We start from the raw sequence: 22,307 nt of genomic DNA, 5'->3' as shown, positions 1-22,307 counted from the left end.
TTATCTTATTTTAAAAACTTGGGTCATGATCTCGAACTTGGAGGACAACGGTGTGGGATATCCTCTGCGCTGAAATATAAATCCCATAGGATAGAATGGGTTTTAAATTTCGGCAGACGGGATATCCGTCACACCGAATAACCCGTGCGCTGAGTTCTAAATCATGCCCTTAGTTACCAGCTGACTTTACTTTAAGCCATAATTAATCCCTAGTTTTAGCTAAGGCATTATTCCGAATTCTGCTCAATTCAAGATGTTTTTTAACTTGGATTAAAATGTACTTTTGGATTTATTACTGCACGTAAATGTCCCAGAGCTTGGCAACTGTGTCTCGACCTACTGTTTTTTTATTTTTAGTAAGTGTAAGGAAATGCCTCCTTGGCATGGTTACCCCCTGACTTTTTGCCTTTGCTGATGCTATGTTTTGAATTGAAAGTGTGCTGAGGCCTGCTAACCAGGCCCCAGCACCAGTGTTCTTTCCCTAACCTGTACTTTTGATTCCACAATTGGCACACCCTGGCACCCAGATAAGTCCCTTGTAACTGGTACCTCTGGTACCAAGGGCCCTGATGCCAGGGAAGGTCTCTAAGGGCTGCAGCATGTATTATGCCACCCTAGAGACCCCTCACCCAGCACAGACACACTGCTTACCAGCTTGTGTGTGCTAGTGAGAACAAAATGAGTAAGTCGACATGGCACTCCCCTCAGGGTGCCATGCCAGCCTCTCACTGCCTATGCAGTATAGGTAAGACACCCCTCTAGCAGGCCTTACAGCCCTAAGGCAGGGTGCACTATACCATGGGTGAGGGTACCAGTGCATGAGCACTGTGCCCCTACAGTGTCTAAGCAAAACCTTAGACATTGTAAGTGCAGGGTAGCCATAAGAGTATATGGTCTGGGAGTCTGTTTTACACGAACTCCACAGCACCATAATGGCTACACTGAAAACTGGGAAGTTTGGTATCAAACTTCTCAGCACAATAAATGCACACTGATGCCAGTGTACATTTTATTGTAAAATACACCACAGAGGGCACCTTAGAGGTGCCCCCTGAAACTTAACCGACTATCTGTGTAGGCTGACTGGTTCCAGCAGCCTGCCACACTAGAGACATGTTGCTGGCCTCATGGGGAGAGTGCCTTTGTCACTCTGAGGCCAGTAACAAAGCCTGCACTGGGTGGAGATGCTAACACCTCCCCCAGGCAGGAGCTGTAACACCTGGTGGTGAGCCTCAAAGGCTCACCCCTTTGTCACAGCACCGCAGGACACTCCAGCTAGTGGAGTTGCCCGCCCCCTCCGGCCCCGGCCCCCACGTTTGGCGGCAAGGCCGGAGAAAATAATGAGAATAACAAGGAGGAGTCACTGGCCAGTCAGGACAGCCCCTAAGGTGTCCTGAGCTGAGGTGACTCTAACTTTTAGAAATCCTCCATCTTGCAGATGGAGGATTCCCCCAATAGGATTAGGGATGTGACCCCCTCCCCTTGGGAGGAGGCACAAAGAGGGTGTACTCACCCTCAGGGCTAGTAGCCATTGGCTACTAACCCCCCAGACCTAAACACGCCCTTAAATTTAGTATTTAAGGGCTCTCCCTGAACCTAGAAATTAGATTCCTGCAACAACAAGAAGAAGGACTGCCTAGCTGAAAACCCCTGCAGAGGAAGACCAGAAGACAACAACTGCCTTGGCTCCAGAAACTCACCGGCCTGTCTCCTGCCTTCCAAAGAACTCTGCTCCAGCGACGCCTTCCAAAGGGACCAGCGACCTCTGAATCCTCTGAGGACTGCCCTGCTTCGACGACGACAAGAAACTCCCGAGGACAGCGGACCTGCTCCAAAAAGACTGCAACTTCATCCAAAGAAGCAGCTTTAAAGAACCCTGCAAACTCCCCGCAAGAAGCGTGAGACTTGCAACACTGCAACCGGCGACCCCGACTCGGCTGGTGGAGAACCAACACCTCAGGGAGGACCCCCGGACTACTCTACGACTGTGAGTACCAAAACCTGTCCCCCCTGAGCCCCCACAGCGCCGCCTGCAGAGGGAATCCCGAGGCTTCCCCTGACCGCGACTCTCTGAAACCTAAGTCCCGACGCCTGGAAAAGACCCTGCACCCGCAGCCCCCGGGACCTGAAGGACCGGACTTTCACTACAGAAGTGACCCCCAGGAGTCCCTCTCCCTTGCCCAAGTGGAGGTTTCCCCGAGGAAGCCCCCCCTTGCCTGCCTGCAGCGCTGAAGAGATCCCTTGATCTCTCATTGACTTCCATTGCGAACCCGACGCTTGTTCTAACACTGCACCCGGCCGCCCCCGCGCCGCTGAGGGTGAAATTTCTGTGTGGGCTTGTGTCCCCCCCGGTGCCCTACAAAACCCCCCTGGTCTGCCCTCCGAAGACGCGGGTACTTACCTGCTGGCAGACTGGAACCGGGGCACCCCCTTCTCTCCATTGAAGCCTATGCGTTTTGGGCACCACTTTGAACTCTGCACCTGTCCGGCCCTGAGCTGCTGGTGTGGTAACTTTGGGGTTGCTCTGAACCCCCAACGGTGGGCTACCTTGGACCAAGAACTGAACCCTGTAAGTGTCTTACTTACCTGGTAAAACTAACAAAAACTTACCTCCCCCAGGAACTGTGAAAATTGCACTGTGTCCACTTTTAAAATAGCTATTTGTGAATAACTTGAAAAGTATACACGCAATTGAAATGATTCAAAGTTCCTAATGTACTTACCTGCAATACCTTTCAAACAAGATATTACATGTTAAATTTGAACCTGTGGTTCTTAAAATAAACTAAGAAAAGATATTTTTCTATAACAAAACCTATTGGCTGGATTTGTCTCTGAGTGTGTGTACCTCATTTATTGTCTATGTGTATGTACAACAAATGCTTAACACTACTCCTTGGATAAGCCTACTGCTCGACCACACTACCACAAAATAGAGCATTAGTATTATCTATTTTTACCACTATTTTACCTCTAAGGGGAACCCTTGGACTCTGTGCATGCTATTCCTTACTTTGAAATAGCACATACAGAGCCAACTTCCTACAGTAAGTGAATGGGTTTGCTAAATTACAGTATTCTGTCAGATGGCTCAGAAACAAATGACCTGCTTTTGTAGAACAGTCAGAGATGCTGCCATAGATGAGTGTGCTGAGCATGTGCACTTTGGTGTTCCCATGCCTGTGGTGGTTTGGTGTGGTAATGGATTTAATTTGGTTTTATTTCCAGGAAGAACAGAAAACTATGAAGTCAAAGATGCGGGAGAAAGTGCGTCCCAAAATGGGTAAAATTGATATAGACTACCAGAAATTGCACGATGCCTTCTTCAAGTGGCAGACCAAGCCAAAACTCACAATCCACGGGGATCTTTACTATGAGGTAACTCAAGACTTCTGTTCTTGGAGGGCAGGGACGGAGTTTAGGTAGCCAGGAGTGGATTCTCTATTATGTTGTAATGAGGACTAGTGATGCAGAGGTTGTATGTTGAAAGATAATCAGATGAGACTCCAATACAACATGTTTTAGTTAAGATTGACTGCATTTCATGGTAAGCTGCATGAAAAACAATGTACCAATGGTTCTACTATGAACTTGAAATACATCACCTGGACTAATTTCCTTGGGCATCTGTAAGGGTTTTGTTGAATGTTCAGACTATGGAAAACCAATTTCTGTATGGGAGTGTCCTTAGATTAGTTTAATTGAGTTTGAACTTACTTGTTAATCTATTTTCTCAGGGCAAAGAGTTTGAAACACGGCTTAAGGAAAAGAAACCTGGAGACCTGTCAGATGAACTGCGGATTGCACTGGGGATGCCTGTTGGTCTTGTAAGTTTATGTAATCATAGTTTCAGGATTCCTCGTTTGTGAAGAAAGAACATTGTCATGGCCCTTCCCTGGCCATTTGCTTTGTCTGAGAATTGAGGAAGCCATAGCAGGGGCATATCTGCTGTTGCAGATAAGCTCTCACATGTAATATAATGCACCCTGCCTTAGTGCTGTAAGGCCTGCAGTAGGGGTGACTTAAATATATTGCATGCAGTGATGGGGGACATGGCGCACAGACTGTGTGCCATATTGTGTTTTCACTTTTGTCTGCATCAACAAAACCCAGTTCCCTACAACCAGATTGAAGGCCAACAACTGAATCATTAGATGACCTCCCAAAATATATTTCGTTCGATGGCGTGTGTAGCTGCAGATACAAATGCTGTGCATTATCCTGCCATCTAGTGTTGGGCTCGGAGTGTTACAAGTTGTTTTTCTTCGAAGAAGTCTTTTTGAGTCACAAGACCGAGGGACTCCTCCCTTTCGGCTCCAATGCGCATGGGCGTCTACTCCATCTTAGATTATTTTCTTTCCGCCATCGGGTTCAGATGTATTCCTCTTCGCTCCGTATTTCGAATCGGGAAAGTTAACTAAGTATCGAAAAATTTGACGGAATTGTTTGCGCTCTGTACCGGTTTTGTGTTAGTGCATTGACACCGATTGTAGAAGCGCTCCGGCGGCCCTTCGGGGCTTCCACTCTGCAAGCGGGGCCTGGTCGGCCTGACCGCGTTCATCGTTGAAACTCATGGACCGGACCCCTTCCGCTTCTGCCCGAATTGCCACGCCAAGTATCCGTACACAGACCAACACTTGGTCTGTAATCTGTGTCTATCACCGGAACACAGGGAGGATACTTGCGAGGCCTGTCGGGCATTTTGATCGAAGAAGACCCTACGCTATCAAAGAGCCAGAAGACTTCAGATATCGTCGAGACCGGCCGAACAGATCGACGTCGAGGAAGAGGCGAGAATCTCCATTCAAGAATTGGACTCGGACGACAGACGACTCCGAAAGTGAGCAACCGAAGGCACAGCAAAAAACTGTGAGTAAACCTGCCCTGGCCAAGTCTCACTCCAAGATTATAAAGGCCAAGGGGATGCCACCCCCAACAGGCCATGGCTTAACCCGAAAACACGGTGACCAACCATCGGCCCCGAAAAAGGCCTCCCAACAGCCGAAGACATCTGACTCCAGTCGAGATACCGGCTCCGAACCATCTCGGCACCGAGAGGTCGACACACCCAAAGTATTAAAGGTTTCCTCGGAGTCGAAAAAAAAAAAAACGTTCCGAAACCTTCGGTGTCGAAAAAGGCAGCCTCGGAGCCAAAAATAGGCTTCTACACAGAAGAGCACGGACTTTCCAGCCAAATGCAAGAGCACAGATTTGAGCAGGAATTAAGTATGGGAGAGCCAGACCATACTCAAAGTAGGCTGCACATCCAGAAAGAGACTGGTAAAATTCTAACTCTTCCTCCAATAAAAATAAGAAAGCTAGCATTTCAGGAGTCTGAAATGCAGCCAAAGGCAAAGGAGACAAGACACCACCACCAAGGTTTTCGCCACAGCCTTCTCAACTGCACTCACCACAGCTGTCCCCGGTATCAACATCCCCAATTCAGTCACCAACTCACACGGGGATGACACAGGATGACCCGGATGCATGGGACTTATATGATGCACCGGTCTCCGACAACAGTCCCGATTGTTACCTGGCAAGGCCGTCCCCTCCAGAGGACAGCACTGCATATATGTAGGTGTTATCAAGGGCAGCTACTTTCCACAGTGTAGCAATGCATGCGGAGCCAATAGAAGATGACTTTTTATTTAACACCTTGGCATCCACCCACAGCTCTTATCAAAGCTTGCCAATGCTCCCAGGCATGCTCAAGCACGCCAAACAGGTGTTCCAGGACCCAGTGAAAGGCAGAGCTATCACACCTAGGGTGGAGAAAAAATATAAACCTCCCCCAACGGACCCTGTGTTTATAACACAGCAGCTAACACCAGGTTCGGTGGTCGTGGGAGCGGCCAGAAAGAGGGCAAACTCCCAATCGTCAGGAGACGCACCACCGCCTGACAAGGAAAGTCGGAAGTTCGATGCTGCACAGGCAGCCAATCAATGGCGAATTGCTAACTCGCAGGCTCTGCTGGCTCGCTACGACAGGGCACACTGGGACAAGATGCAACATATAATACAACACTTGCCCAAGGAGCACCAGAAATGTGCCCAACAGGTTGTTGAGGAAGGACAGGCAATTTCCAACAACCAGATAAGGTCTGCACTGGACTCGGCAGACACAGCAGCACGGACAGTGAACACTGCGGTAACCATTCGCAGGCATGCATGGTTACGGAGCTTAGGATTTAAACCGGAAATCCAGCAAGCTGTCCTAAATATGCCGTTTCACCAAGAACAATTGTTTGGGCCAGAGGTGGACACGGCAATCGAAAAACTAAAGAAAGATACAGACACGGCCAAAGCCATGGGTGCGCTCTACTCCCCACAAAGCAGAGGCACTTTTAGAAGACCACAGTTTAGAGGGGGGTTTCGTACCCAAACCCCAGAGCCATCCACCTCACAGGCCAGACCCACCTATCCGGGGCAGTACAAAAGAGGAGGTTTTCGAGGATCATACAGGGGTGGACAATTCCCAAAAGCAAGGGGGAAATTCCAAAGCCCTAAAACTCCTCAAGCCAAACATTGACTTCAGTGTCACAACCCCCCAACACTCAACACCAGTAGGGGGGAGACTTACTGCATACTACCAAAACTGGACAAACATAACTACGGACGCATGGGTCCTAGCCATTATCCAACATGGTTATTGCATAGAATTCATAAATTTACCACCAGATGTGCCCCGAAGAGCACACAATATGTCCAAACAACACTTAGACCTGTTACAGCTAGAAGTCCAAGCATTGTTACAAAAACTAGCAATAGAACTAGTACCCAACCATCAAAAAGGAACAGGTGTCTACTCCCTGTACTTCCTAATTCCAAAGAAAGACAAAACGTTGAGACCCATATTAGACCTCAGAACACTGAATCTCTACATCAAATCAGATCACTTCCACATGGTAACACTTGAAGACGTGATTCCCTTGCTCAAAAAACAGGACTACATGTCAACGTTAGATCTCAAGGATGCATATTTCCACATACCCATACATCCTTCTCACAGGAAATACTTAAGGTTTGTAATACAGGGCGTGCATTACCAATTCAAGGTGTTACCATTCGGGATAACGACAGCTCCAAGGATATTCAGAAAATGCCTTGCAGTAGTAGCCGCTCATATAAGGAGACAGCACATGCACGTATTCCCATACTTAGACGACTAGCTAATAAAAACCAACACTCAACAGTGTCTTCTTCACATACAATACGTTATAGAAACTCTACACAAACTAGGGTTCTCTATAAATTACCAGAAATCACATCTGCAACCATCCCAAATACAACAATACTTGGGAGCAACACTCAACACACAAAGAGCAATTGCCACTCTAAGTCCACAAAGGGTCCAAGCGTTCCAAAATGTAACATCAAGCATACAGTCAAACCAACACTACCCAGTAAGGTTTGTAATGAAACTTCTAGGCATGATGTCTTCATGCATAGCCATTGTCCCAAATGCAAGATTACACATGAGGCCCTTACAACAGTGCCTAACAAAACCATGGACACAAGCACAGGGTCAACTTCAAGATCTAGTGTTGATAGACCGCCAAACACACTCCTCGCTTCAATGGTGGAACCCTATAAATTTAAACAAAGGGCGGCCATTCCAAGACCCAGTGCCTCAAGATGTTATCACAACAGATGCTTCCATGATAGGGTGGGGAGCACACCTCAACAAGCACAGCATACAGGGTCTATGGGACAATCAGCAAAAACAACTTCACATAAATCATTTGGAACTGCTAGCGGTGTTTCTAGCATTAAAAGCATTTCAACCACTGGTAGCCCACAAACACACCCTTGTCAAGACCAAAAACATGACATCAATGTATTATCGCAACAAACAAGGGGGGACACACTCGTCACAACTGTCTCTTAGCACAAAAGATTTGGCATTGGGAAATTCACAATCACATTCACCTGGTAGCACAAAACATACCAGGCATTCAGAATCAGCCGACAATCTCAGTCGAGATCATCAGCAAACTCATGAATGGGAAATTCATCCCCAGATCCTACAGGGTCACTTCCTCCGCTGGGGAACACCAAACATAGACCTATTCTCAACAAAAGAAAACGCAAAATGCCAAAACTTTGCGTCCAAGGACAATGCAGTATGGATCAGTTAGTCAGGGATATTTGCTTACGCTTTTCCCCCCTCTCCCACTCATTCCTTATCTGGTCAACAAATTAAGTCAAAACAAACTCAAACTAATACTTCTAGCACCAACCTGGGCTCGCCAACCGTGGTACACAACAGTTTTGGACTTATCAGTAGTACCCCACATCAAATTACCAAACATACCAGATCTGTTAACACAACACAAACAACAGATCAGACACCCGAATGCAGCATCGCTCAATTTAGCAATCTGGCTCCTGAAGTCTTAGAATTCGGACATTTAAATCTTACACAAGAGTGTATGGAAGTCATTAAACAAGCGAGGAAACCAACAATAAGACATTGTTACGCAAACAAATGGAAAAGGTTTGCTTGCTACTGCCACACTAATCAGATTCAACCACTACATGCCTCCACAAAGGATATCGTAAGCTACTTATTACACTTACAAAAGTCTAATCTAGCATTCTCTTCCATTAAAATACATCTCACTGCAATATCTGCCTATCTGCAGATTATACATACAACATCGCTTTTTAGAATCCCAGTCATTAAAGCATTTATGGAGGGACTAAAAAGAATCATACCCCCAAGGACACCACCAGTACATTCGTGGAACCTTAATATTGTATTAACACAACTCGTGGGCCCACCATTCGAACCAATGCATTCTTGTGAAATGCAATATATGACTTGGAAAGTAGCCTTTTTAATAGCTATAACATCACTTAGAAGAGTAAGTGAGATGCAAGCATTTACTATTCAAGAACCCTTTATACAAATACATAAACATAAAGTGGTTCTCCGAACAAATCAGAAATTCTTACCAAAGGTCATAACACCATTCCACTTAGACCAAACTGTGGAACTCCCAGTCTTCTTTCCGCAACCAGACTCAGTAGCCGAAAGAGCCTTACATACATTAGTCATAAAAAGAGCACTAATGTATTACATTGACAGAACAAAACAATTTCATAAAACAAAACAATTATTTGTAGCCTTTCAAAAACCTCATGCAGGTAATCCTATATCCAAACAAGGCATTGCCAGATGGATAGTTAAATGCATCCAAACTTGCTATATTAAAGCAAAAAGAGAATTACCTATTACTCCAAGAGCACATTCCACTAGGAAAAAAAGCACCACAATGGCTTTTCTTGGCAATATACCTATGACAGAAATGTGTAAGGCAGCCACCTGGTCTATGCCTCATACATTCACTAAGCATTACTGTGTAGATGTGCTAGCAACGCAGCAAGCCACAGTAGGACAGGCTGTATTAAGAACATTATTTCAGACAACTTCAACTCCTACAGGCTAAACCACCGCTTTTTGGGGAGATAACTGCTTAGTAGTCTATGCACAGCATGTGTATCTGCAGCTACACATGCCACCGAACGGGAAATGTCACTTACCCAGTGTACATCTGTTCGTGGCATGAGACGCTGCAGATTCACATTCGCCCTCCCACCTCCCCGGTAGCCTCTAGCCGTTCTTAGTTGAATGAAAATTGTAAATAAATATTCTTTTGATACACATTAAGTATATACATACCTACTCCGTTGCATGGGCACCTCTAGTATACTCACAACTCCTACCTCACCCTCTGCGGGGAAAACAATCTAAGATGGAGTCGACGCCCATGTGCAATGGAACCGAAAGGGAGGAGTCACTCGGTCTCGTGACTCGAAAAGACTTCTTCGAAGACAGAAAAACAACTTGTAACACTCGGAGCCCAACACTAGATGGCAGGATAATGCACAGCATGTGAATCTGCAGCGTCTCATGCCACAAACAGATGTACACTGGGTAAGGGACATTTTCCATATCAAGTGTGTTTCCATCGATTCTGAGAGTGTAGTCAGTTTATTCTACAAACTCCCTTCTTTTTTTTTTAGCAATTTTCCTGACACTCATCCCAAGAAGAGATTTCACGTTTTGCTCAGTCTGCTCATGAAGGATAACAGTTGATAAATAGAAACGTGGAGATATCTCCTAATGCCGATCTGTAAGGGATGTTCTCTCTTCTGATGCTTTATCAATTCATATAGCACAACAGCTAAAGCCTGCCAGTGGTGGTCTTTCTCCCAAGAATTGTGACTAGTGCCATCCACCTTTTTCTTTGATGTCAAAAATATTGGGGCAATTATACTCAAAGTTTGAGATGGTTACAGATAGCGTGGACCCCCAAGAGGTTTGACAACATTGCCCCAGAAGTTTAATCGTGCTTTTGCTTCCTAGTCTTCATAATCTTTATCTGCAACATAGTTGTAGTAACAACAGGGAGCCTTGTTTCAATTTTAAAAACTGAATGAATGCACTTCTAAACACTCATACAATTCAGTGTATTGTATTTTATGTTTGTAGTGTTAGTTTTAGAAATTTGTTGAAATGTCAAAACTTTTTTCATTTACAAAGTGTGCATACTAGGGAAGTCGAAAGAGGGGGAAGGTTGTAAATGCTTTGAGCCTGTGATATAAGCCTGTAGACTTAACTCAGCATATTAACCTGCAGTGCTTAACATGCATTGAATGTTTTCAGAAGTTATTGAGGAACCCTTGCCAAAGTTAAATTGACATTCATTGACTTCAGTCTTAACCTATTGAAAAGTTACTGAACCTACAAAAGTAATTACAGCAGACAGTTGTTCTTTTGTAAGCCATGCCTGTGAAGAAATGGCTCCCTGTTGCAGTTACCCCCCACTTTTTGCCTGATACTGATGCTGACTTGACTGAGAAGTGTGCTGGGACCCTGCTAACCAGGCCCCAGCACCAGTGTTCTTTCACCTAAAATGTACCATTGTTTCCACAATTGGCACAACCCTGGCACCTAGGTAAGTCCCTTGTAACTGGTACCCCTGGTACCAAGGGCCCTGATGCCAGGGAAGGTCTCTAAGGGCTGCAGCATGTCTTATGCCACCCTAGGGACCCCTCACTCGGCACAGACACACTGCTTGCCAGCTTGTGTGTGCTGATGGGGAGAAAATGACTAAGTCGACATGGCACTCCCCTCAGGGTGCCATGCCAACCTTCCACTGCCTGTGGCATAGGTAAGTCACCCCTCTAGTAGGCCTTACAGCCCTAAGGCAGGGTGCACTATACCACAGGTGAGGGCATATGTGCATGAGCACTATGCCCCTACAGTGTCTAAGCAAAACCTTAGACATTGTAAGTGCAGGGTAGCCATAAGAGTATATGGGCTGGGAGTCTGTCAAAAACGAACTCCACAGCTCCATAATGGCTACACTGAATACTGGGAAGTTTAGTATCAAACTTCTCAGAATAATAAACCCACACTGATGCCAGTGTTGGATTTATTACAAAATGCACACAGAGGGCATCTTAGAGATACCCCCTGTATTTTACCCAATTGTTCAGGGCAGGACTGACTGGTCTGTGCCAGCCTGCTGCTGAGAGACGAGTGTCTGACCTCATGCGGTGAGAGCCTTTGTGCTCTCTGAGGACAGAAACAAAGCCTGCTCTGGGTGGAGGTGCTTCACACCTCCCCCCTGCAGGAACTGTAACACCTAGCAGTGAGCTTCAAAGGCTCAAGCTTAGTGTTACAATGCCCCAGGGCACTCCAGCTAGTGGAGATGCCCGCCTCCTGGACCCAGCCCCCACTTTTGGCGGCAAGTCCAGGAGAGATAATGAGAAAAACAAGGAGGAGTCACTGGCCAGTCAGGACAGCCCCTAAGGTGTCCTGAGCTGAGGTGACTCTGACTTTTAGAAATCCTCCATCTTGTAGAAGGAGGATTCCCCCAATAGGGATAGGAATGTGACCCCCTCCCCTTGGGAGGAGGCACAAAGAGGGTGTACCCACCCTCAGGGCTAGTAGCCATTGGCTAATAACCCCCCAGACCTAAACACGCCCTTAAATTTAGTATTTAAGGGCTCCCCTGAACCTAAGAATTTAGATTCCTGCAACTAACAAGAAGAAGGACTGCTGAGCTGACAAACCCCTGCAGAGGAAGAACAGAAGACACCAACTGCCTTGGCCCCAGACTTACCGGCCTGTCTCCTGCCTTCCAAAGAAACCTGCTCCAGCGACGCTTTCCAAGGGACCAGCGACCTCTGAATCCTCTGAGGACTGCCCTGCTTCGAAAAAGACAAGAAACTCCCGAGGACAGCGGCACTGCTCCAAAAGAACTGCAACTTTGTTACAAGGAGCAGATTTAAAGACCCCTGCAACTCCCCGCAAGAAGCGTGAGACTTGCAACACTGCACCCGGCGACCCCGACTCGACTGGTGGAGAACAACCAACTCAGGGAGGACCCTCCGGCGACTCTACGACTGTGAGTAACCAAAGTTGTCCCCCCCTGAGCCCCCACAGCGACGCCTGCAGAGGGAATCCCCAGGCTCCCCCTGACCGCGACTGTCTGAACTCCATTTCCTGACGGCTGGGAAAGACCCTGCACCCGCAGCCCCCAGCCCCTAAAGAAACGGAACTTCTGTGCAGGAGTGACCCCCAGGAGGCCCTCTCCCTTGCCCAGGTGGTGGCTACCCCGAGGAGCCCCCCCCCCCTTGCCTGCCTGCGACGCTGAAGAGATCCCTTGATCTCTCATTGACTTCCATTGAAAACCCGACGCATGTTTGCACACTGCACCCGGCGGCCCCCGCGCTGCTGAGGGTGTACCTTTTGTGCTAATTTGTGTCCCCCCGGTGCCCTACAAAACCCCCCTGGTCTGCCCTCCGAAGACGCGGGTACTTACCTGCTGGCAGACTGGAACCGGGGCACCCCCTTCTCTCCATTGAAGCCTATGTGTTTTGGGCACCTCTTTGACCTTTGCACCTGACTGGCCCTGAGCTGCTGGTGTGATAACTTTGGGGTTGCTCTGAACCCCCAACGGTGGGCTACCTTGGACCAAAAACTGAAACCTGTAAGTGACTTGCTTACCTGTGAAAATTAACAATAACTTACCTCCCCCAGGAACTGTGAAAATTGCACTAAGTGTCCACTTTTAAAACGGCTTATTGTGTTTTATGTAAAAAGTATACATGCTAAAGTAATGATTCAAAGTTCCTAGAGTACTTACCTGCAATACCTTTCAAATGAGATATTACATGTAAAATTTGAACCTGTGGTTCTTAAACTAAGAAAAGATATTTTTCTATAACAAAACTGTAAAGAAATGGCTCCCTGTTGCAGTTACCCCCCACTTTTTGCCTGATACTGATGCTAACTTAACTGAGAAGTGTGCTGGGACCCTGCTAACCAGGCCCCAGCACCAGTGTTCTTTCACCTAAAATATACTTTTGATTCCACAATTGGCACACCCTGGCATCCAGATAAGTCCCTTGTAACTGGTACCCCTGGTACCAAGGGCCCTGATGCCAGGGAAGGTCTCTAAGGGCTGCAGCATATCTTATGCCACCCTGGGGACCCCTCACTCAGCACAGACACACTGCTTGCCAGCTTGTGTGTGCTGATGAGAACAAAACGAGTACGTCGACATGGCACTCCCCTCAGGGTGCCATGCCAACCTCACACTGCCTATGCAGTATAGATAAGTCACCCCTCTAGTAGGCCTTGCAGCCCTAAGGCAGGGTGCACTATACCATAGGTGAGGGCACCAGTGCATGAGCACTATGCCCCTACAGTGTCTAAGCAAAACCTTAGACATTGTAAGTGCAGGGTAGCCATAAGAGTATATGGTCTGGGAGTCTGTCAAAAACGAACTCCACAGCTCTATAATGGCTACACTGAATACTGGGAAGTTTAGTATCAAACTTCTCAGAATAATAAACCCTCACTGATACCAGTGTTGGATTTATTAAAAAATGCACACATAGGGCATCTTAGAGATACCCCCTGTATTTTACCCAATTGTTCAGTGCAGGACTGACTGGTCTGTGCCAGCCTGCTGCTGAGAGACGAGTTTCTGACCTCATGCGGTGAGAGCCTTTGTGCTCTCTGAGGACAGAAACAAAGCCTGCTCTGGGTGGAGGTGCTTCACACCTCCCCCCTGCAGGAACTGTAACACCTAGCAGTGAGCTTCAAAGGCTCAAGCTTCGTGTTACAGTGCCCCAGGGCACTCCAGCTAGTGGAGATGACCGCCCCCTGGACACAGCCCCCACTTTTGGCGGCAAGTCCAGGAGAGATAATGAGAAAAACAAGGAGGATTCACTGGCCAGTCAGGACAGCCCCTAAGGTGTCCTGAGCTGAGGTGACTCTGACTTTTAGAAATCCTCCATCTTGTAGAAGGAGGATTCCCCCAATAGGGATAGGAATGTGACCCCCTCCCCTTGGGAGGAGGCACAAAGAGGGTGTACCCACCCTCAGGGCCAGTAGCCATTGGCTACTAACCCCCCAGACCTAAACACGCCCTTAAATTTAGTATTTAAGGGCTCCCCTGAACCTAAGAATTTAGATTCCTGCAACTTACCGAAGAAGAAGACTGCTGAGCTGAAAACCCCTGCAGAAGAAGAAAGAAGACACCAACTGCTTTGGCCCCAGTCCTACCGGCCTGTCTCCTGCCTTCTAAAGAACCCTGCTCCAGCGACGCTTTCTCCAGGACCAGCGACCTCTGAATCCTCAGAGGACTGCCCTGCTTCCAAGAGACCAAGAAACTCCCGAGGACAGCGGTACTGCTCCAAAAAGACTGCAACTTTGTTTCGAAGGAGCAGATTTAAAGACCCCTGCAACTCCCCGCAAGAAGCGTGAGACTTGCAACACCGCACCCGGCGACCCCGACTCGACTGGTGGAGAACCAACACCTCAGGGAGGACCCTCCGGCGACTCCGAGTCCGTGAGTAACCAAAGTTGTCCCCCCTGAGCCCCCACAGCGACGCCTGCAGAGGGAATCCCGAGGCTCCCCCTGACCGCGACTGCCTGAACTCCATTTCCCGACGGCTGGAAAAGACCCTGCACCCGCAACCCCCAGCACCTAAAGGAACGGAACTCCTGTGCAGGAGTGACCCCCAGGAAGCCCTCTCCCTTGCCCAGGTGGTGGCTACCCCGAGGAGCCCCCCCCTTGCCTGCCTGCAACGCTGAAGAGATCCCTTGATCTCTCATTGATTTCCATTGAAAACCCGACACTTGTTTCTACACTGCACCCGGCCGCCCCAGTGCCGCTGAGGGTGTACTTTTTGTGTGGACTTGTGTCCCCCCCCGGTGCCCTACAAAACCCCCCTGGTCTGCCCTCCAAAGACGCGGGTACTTACCTGCTGGCAGACCGGAACCGGGGCACCCCCTTCTCTCCATTGAAGCCTATGCGTTTTGGGCACCTCTTTGACCTCTGCACCTGACCGGCCCTGAGCTGCTGGTGTGGTAACTTTGGGGTTGCTCTGAACCCCCAACGGTGGGCTACCTTGGACCCAAACCTGAGACTTGTAAGTGATTAACTTACCTGTAAAAAGTATACATGCTAATGTAATGATTCAAAGTTCCTAAAGTACTTACCTGCAATACCTTTCAAATGAGATATGTAGGAAGTTGGCTCTGTATGTGCTATTTCAAAGTAAGGAATAGCATGCACAGAGTCCAAGGGTTCCCCTTAGAGGTAAAATAGTGGTAAAAATAGATAATACTAATGCTCTATTTTGTGGTAGTGTGGTCGAGCAGTAGGCTTATCCAAGGAGTAGTGTTAAGCATTTGTTGTACATACACATAGACAATAAATGAGGTACACACACTCAGAGACAAATCCAGCCAATAGGTTTTGTATAGAAAAATATCTTTTCTTAGTTTATTTTAAGAACCACAGGTTCAAATTCTACATGTAATATCTCATTTGAAAGGTATTGCAGGTAAGTACTTTAGGAACTTTAAATCATAAAAATTGCATGTATACTTTTCAAGTTATTGACAAATAGCTGTTTTAAAAGTGGACACAGTGCAATTTTCACAGTTCCTTGGGGAGGTAAGTTTTTGTTAGTTTTACCAGGTAAGTAAGACACTTACAGGGTTCAGTTCTTGGTCCAAGGTAGCCCACCGTTGGGGGTTCAGAGCAACCCCAAAGTCACCACACCAGCAGCTCAGGGCCGGTCCGGTGCAGAGTTCAAAGTGGTGCCCAAAACACATAGGCTAGAATGGAGAGAAGGGGGTGCCCCGGTTCCGGTCTGCTTGCAGGTAAGTACCCGCGTCTTCGGAGGGCAGACCAGGGGGGTTTTGTAGGGCACCGGGGGGGACACAAGCCCACACAGAAATTTCACCCTCAGCGGCGCGGGGGCGGCCGGGTGCAGTGTAGAAACAAGCGTCGGGTTCGCAATGTTAGTCTATGAGAGATCTCGGGATCTCTTCAGCGCTGCAGGCAGGCAAGGGGGGGATTCCTCGGGGAAACCTCCACTTGGGCAAGGGAGAGGGACTCCTGGGGGTCACTTCTCCAGTGAAAGTCCGGTCCGTCAGGTCCTGGGGGCTGCGGGTGCAGGGTCTCTCCCAGGCGTCGGGACTTTAGGTTCAAAGAGTCGCGGTCAGGGGAAGCCTCGGGATTCCCTCTGCAGGCGGCGCTGTGGGGGCTCAGGGGGGACAGGTTTTGGTACTCACAGTATCAGAGTAGTCCTGGGGTCCCTCCTGAGGTGTTGGATCGCCACCAGCCGAGTCGGGGTCGCCGGGTGCAGTGTTGCAAGTCTCACGCTTCTTGCGGGGAGCTTGCAGGGATCTTTAAAGCTGCTGGAAACAAAGTTGCAGCTTTTCTTGGAGCAGGTCCGCTGTCCTCGGGAGTTTCTTGTCTTTTCGAAGCAGGGGCAGTCCTCAGAGGATGTCGAGGTCGCTGGTCCCTTCGGAAGGCGTCGCTGGAGCAGGATCTTTGGAAGGCAGGAGACAGGCCGGTGAGTTTCTGGAGCCAAGGCAGTTGTCGTCTTCTGGTCTTCCTCTGCAGGGGTTTTTCAGCTAGGCAGTCCTTCTTCTTGTAGTTGCAGGAATCTAATTTTCTAGGGTTCAGGGTAGCCCTTAAATACTAAATTTAAGGGCGTGTTTAGGTCTGGGGGGTTAGTGGCCAATGGCTACTAGCCCTGAGGGTGGGTACACCCTCTTTGTGCCTCCTCCCAAGGGGAGGGGGTCACAATCCTAACCCTATTGGGGGAATCCTCCATCTGCAAGATGGAGGATTTCTAAAAGTTAGTCACCTCAGCTCAGGACACCTTAGGGGCTGTCCTGACTGGCCAGTGACTCCTCCTTGTTTTTCTCATTATTTTCTCCGGCCTTGCCGCCAAAAGTGGGGCCTGGCCGGAGGGGGCGGGCAACTCCACTAGCTGGAGTGTCCTGCTGGGTTGGCACAAAGGAGGTGAGCCTTTGAGGCTCACCGCCAGGTGTGACAATTCCTGCCTGGGGGAGGTGTTAGCATCTCCACCCAGTGCAGGCTTTGTTACTGGCCTCAGAGTGACAAAGGCACTCTCCCCATGGGGCCAGCAACATGTCTCGGTTTGTGGCAGGCTGCTAAAACTAGTCAGCCTACACAGATAGTCGGTTAAGTTTCAGGGGGCACCTCTAAGGTGCCCTCTGTGGTGTATTTTACAATAAAATGTACACTGGCATCAGTGTGCATTTATTGTGCTGAGAAGTTTGATACCAAACTTCCCAGTTTTCAGTGTAGCCATTATGGTGCTGTGGAGTTCGTGTTTGACAGACTCCCAGACCATATACTCTTATGGCTACCCTGCACTTACAATGTCTAAGGTTTTGTTTAGACACTGTAGGGGTACCATGCTCATGCACTGGTACCCTCACCTATGGTATAGTGCACCCTGCCTTAGGGCTGTAAGGCCTGCTAGAGGGGTGTCTTACCTATACTGCATAGGCAGTGAGAGGCTGGCATGGCACCCTGAGGGGAGTGCCATGTCGACTTACTCGTTTTGTCCTCACTAGCACACACAAGCTGGTAAGCAGTGTGTCTGTGCTGAGTGAGAGGTCTCCAGGGTGGCATAAGACATGCTGCAGCCCTTAGAGACCTTCCTTGGCATCAGGGCCCTTGGTACTAGAAGTACCAGTTACAAGGGACTTATCTGGATGCCAGGGTCTGCCAATTGTGGATACAAAAGTACAGGTTAGGGAAAGAACACTGGTGCTGGGGCCTGGTTAGCAGGCCTCAGCACACTTTCAATTGTAAACATAGCATCAGCAAAGGCAAAAAGTCAGGGGGCAACCATGCCAAGGAGGCATTTCCTTACACAACCCCCCCCCAAACGAAAGAGGATGAGACTAACCTTTCCCAAGAGAGTCTTCATTTTCTAAGTGGAAGAACCTGGAAAGGCCATCTGCATTGGCATGGGCAGTCCCAGGTCTGTGTTCCACTATAAAGTCCATTCCCTGTAGGGAGATGGACCACCTCAACAGTTTAGGATTTTCACCTTTCATTTGCATCAGCCATTTGAGAGGTCTGTGGTCAGTTTGAACTAGGAAGTGAGTCCCAAAGAGGTATGGTCTCAGCTTCTTCAGGGACCAAACCACAGCAAAGGCCTCCCTCTCAATGGCACTCCAACGCTGCTCCCTGGGGAGTAACCTCCTGCTAATGAAAGCAACAGGCTGGTCAAGGCCATCATCATTTGTTTGGGACAAAACTGCCCCTATCCCATGTTCAGAGGCATCAGTCTGCACAATGAACTGCTTAGAATAATCTGGAGCTTTGAGAACTGGTGCTGAGCACATTGCCTGTTTCAGGGTGTCAAAGGCCTGTTGGCATTCCACAGTCCAGTTTACTTTCTTGGGCATTTTCTTGGAGGTGAGTTCAGTGAGGGCTGTCACAATGGATCCATATCCCTTCACAAACCTCCTGTAGTACCCAGTCAAGCCAAGGAATGCCCTGACTTGAGTCTGGGTTTTTGGAGCTACCCAGTCCAGAATAGTCTGGATCTTGGGTTGGAGTGGCTGAACTTGGCCTCCACCTACAAGGTGTCCCAAGTAAACCACAGTTCCCTGCCCTATCTGGCATTTGGATGCCTTGATAGAGAGGCCTGCAGATTGCAGAGCCTTCAAAACCTTCCTCAGGTGGACCAGGTGATCCTGCCAGGTGGAGCTAAAGACAGCAATATCATCAAGATAAGCTGTGCTAAAGGACTCCAAGCCAGCAAGGACTTGATTCACCAACCTTTGGAAGGTGGCAGGGGCATTCTTTAAACCAAAGGGCATAACAGTAAACTGATAATGCCCATCAGGTGTGGAGAATGCTGTCTTTTCTTTTGCTCCAGGTGCCATTTTTATTTGCCAGTACCCTGCTGTCAAGTCAAAGGTACTTAGAAATTTGGCAGCACCTAATTTATCAATGAGCTCATCAGCTCTTGGAATTGGATGGGCATCTGTCTTGGTGACAGAATTGAGCCCTCTGTAGTCCACACAAAACCTCATCTCTTTCTTTCCATCTTTGGTGTGAGGTTTGGGGACTAAGACCACTGGGCTAGCCCAGGGGCTGTCAGAGCGCTCAATTACTCCCAATTCCAGCATCTTGTGGACTTCCACCTTGATGCTTTCTTTAACATGGTCAGATTGTCTAAAGATTTTGTTCTTGACAGGCATGCTGTCTCCTGTGTCCACATCATGGGTACACAGGTGTGTCTGACCAGGGGTTAAGGAGAAGAGTTCAGGAAACTGTTGTAGGACTCTCCTACAATCAGCTTGCTGTTGGCCAGAGAGGGTGTCTGAGTAGATCACTCCATCTACTGTACCATCTTTTGGGTCTGATGACAGAAGATCAGGGAGAGGTTCACTCTCTGCCTCCTGATCCTCATCTGTTACCATCAACAGATTGACATCAGCCCTGTCGTGGAAGAGCTTAAGGCGGTTCACATGGATCACCCTCTTGGGGCTCCTGCTTGTGCCCAGGTCCACCAGGTAGGTGACCTGACTCTTCCTCTCTAGCACTGGGTAAGGGCCACTCCATTTGTCCTGGAGTGCCCTGGGAGCCACAGGCTCCAGAACCCAGACTTTCTGCCCTGGTTGGAACTCAACCAGTGCAGCCTTTTGGTCATACCAAAACTTCTGGAGTTGTTGGCTGGCCTCAAGGTTTTTGGTTGCCTTTTCCATGTACTCTGCCATTCTAGAGCGAAGGCCAAGTACATAGTCCACTATGTCCTGTTTAGGCTCATGGAGAGGTCTCTCCCAGCCTTCTTTAACAAGGGCAAGTGGTCCCCTTACAGGATGACCAAACAGAAGTTCAAAGGGTGAGAATCCTACTCCCTTCTGTGGTACCTCCCTGTAAGCGAAAAGCAGACATGGCAGGAGGACATCCCATCTCCTTTTGAGTTTTTCTGGGAGCCCCATGATCATGCCTTTTAATGTCTTGTTGAATCTCTCAACTAAGCCATTATGTAGGAAGTTGGCTCTGTATGTGCTATTTCAAAGTAAGGAATAGCATGCACAGAGTCCAAGGGTTCCCCTTAGAGGTAAAATAGTGGTAACAATAGATAATACTAATGCTCTATTTTGTGGTAGTGTGGTCGAGCAATAGGCTTATCCAAGGAGTAGTGTTAAGCATTTGTTGTACATACACATAGACAATAAATGAGGTACACACACTCAGAGACAAATCCAGCCAATAGGTTTTGTATAGAAAAATATCTTTTCTTAGTTTATTTTAAGAACCACAGGTTCAAATTCTACATGTAATATCTCATTTGAAAGGTATTGCAGGTAAGTACTTTAGGAACTTTAAATCATAAAAATTGCATGTATACTTTTCAAGTTATTGACAAATAGCTGTTTTAAAAGTGGACACTTAGTGCAATTTTCACAGTTCCTGGGGGAGGTAAGTTTTTGTTAGTTTTACCAGGTAAGTAAGACACTTACAGGGTTCAGTTCTTGGTCCAAGGTAGCCCACCGTTGGGGGTTCAGAGCAACCCCAAAGTCACCACACCAGCAGCTCAGGGCCGGTCAGGTGCAGAGTTCAAAGTGGTGCCCAAAACACATAGGCTAGAATGGAGAGAAGGGGGTGCCCCGGTTCCGGTCTGCTTGCAGGTAAGTACCCGCGTCTTCGGAGGGCAGACCAGGGGGGTTTTGTAGGGCACCGGGGGGGACACAAGTCCACACAGAAATTTCACCCTCAGCGGCGCGGGGGCGGCCGGGTGCAGTGTTAGAACAAGCGTCGGGTTCGCAATGGAAGTCAATGAGAGATCAAGGGATCTCTTCAGCGCTGCAGGCAGGCAAGGGGGGGCTTCCTCGGGGAAACCTCCACTTGGGCAAGGGAGAGGGACTCCTGGGGGTCACTTCTGCAGTGAAAGTCTGGTCCTTCAGGTCCTGGGGGCTGCGGGTGCAGGGTCTTTTCCAGGCGTCGGGACTTAGGTTTCAGAGAGTCGCGGTCAGGGGAAGCCTCGGGATTCCCTCTGCAGGCGGCGCTGTGGGGGCTCAGGGGGGACAGGTTTTGGTACTCACAGTCGTAGAGTAGTCCGGGGGTCCTCCCTGAGGTGTTGGTTCTCCACCAGCCGAGTCGGGGTCGCCGGGTGCAGTGTTGCAAGTCTCACGCTTCTTGCGGGGAGATTGCAGGGTTCTTTAAAGCTGCTCCTTTGGATAAAGTTGCAGTCTTTTTGGAGCAGGTCCGCTGTCCTCGGGAGTTTCTTGTCATCGTCGAAGCAGGGCAGTCCTCAGAGGATTCAGAGGTCGCTGGTCCCTTTGGAAGGCGTCGCTGGAGCAGAGTTCCTTGGAAGGCAGGAGACAGGCCGGTGAGTTTCTGGAGCCAAGGCAGTTGTTGTCTTCTGGTCTTCCTCTGCAGGGGTTTTCAGCTAGGCAGTCCTTCTTCTTGGTGTTGCAGGAATCTAAATTCTTAGGTTCAGGGAAGCCCTTAAATACTAAATTTAAGGGCGTGTTTAGGTCTGGGGGGTTAGTAGCCAATGGCTACTAGCCCTGAGGGTGGGTACACCCTCTTTGTGCCTCCTCCCAAGGGGAGGGGGTCGCATTCCTATCCCTATTGGGGGAATCCTCCTTCTTCAAGATGGAGGATTTCTAAAAGTCAGAGGCACCTCAGCTCAGGACACCTTAGGGGCTGTCCTGACTGGCCAGTGACTCCTCCTTGTTTTTCTCATTATCTCTCCTGGACTTGCCACCAAAAGTGGGGGCTGGGTCCAGGAGGCGGGCATCTCCACTAGGTGGAGTGCCCTGGGGCATTGTAACATGAAGCTTGAGCCTTTGAAGCTCACTGCTAGGTGTTACAGTTCCTGCAGGGGGGAGGTGTGAAGCACCTCCACCCAGAGCAGGCTTTGTTTCTGTCCTCAGATAGCACAAAGGCTCTCACCGCATGAGGTCAGACACTCGT

At 48.6% G+C, this 22,307-nt stretch overlaps 1 protein-coding gene across 1 annotated transcript in view; it reads left to right on the top strand.

Annotated features, from left to right (window-relative positions):
• The window catches only part of SF3B2 (splicing factor 3b subunit 2), a 277,506-nt gene that overhangs the window by 148,883 nt on the left and 106,316 nt on the right, over window positions 1–22,307 (top strand). The window contains exons 13-14 of the mRNA XM_069207931.1: window positions 3,229–3,378; window positions 3,738–3,827. Of these exons, the coding sequence (XP_069064032.1) occupies window positions 3,229–3,378; window positions 3,738–3,827 (240 nt within the window). The remainder of the gene's footprint in view (window positions 1–3,228; window positions 3,379–3,737; window positions 3,828–22,307) is intronic.

Source organism: Pleurodeles waltl, chromosome 9 (assembly GCF_031143425.1).
Source record: "Pleurodeles waltl isolate 20211129_DDA chromosome 9, aPleWal1.hap1.20221129, whole genome shotgun sequence".
In the NCBI taxonomy this organism is placed as follows: Eukaryota; Metazoa; Chordata; class Amphibia; order Caudata; family Salamandridae; genus Pleurodeles; species Pleurodeles waltl.
This window is presented reverse-complemented; position numbering and strand designations above follow the sequence as displayed.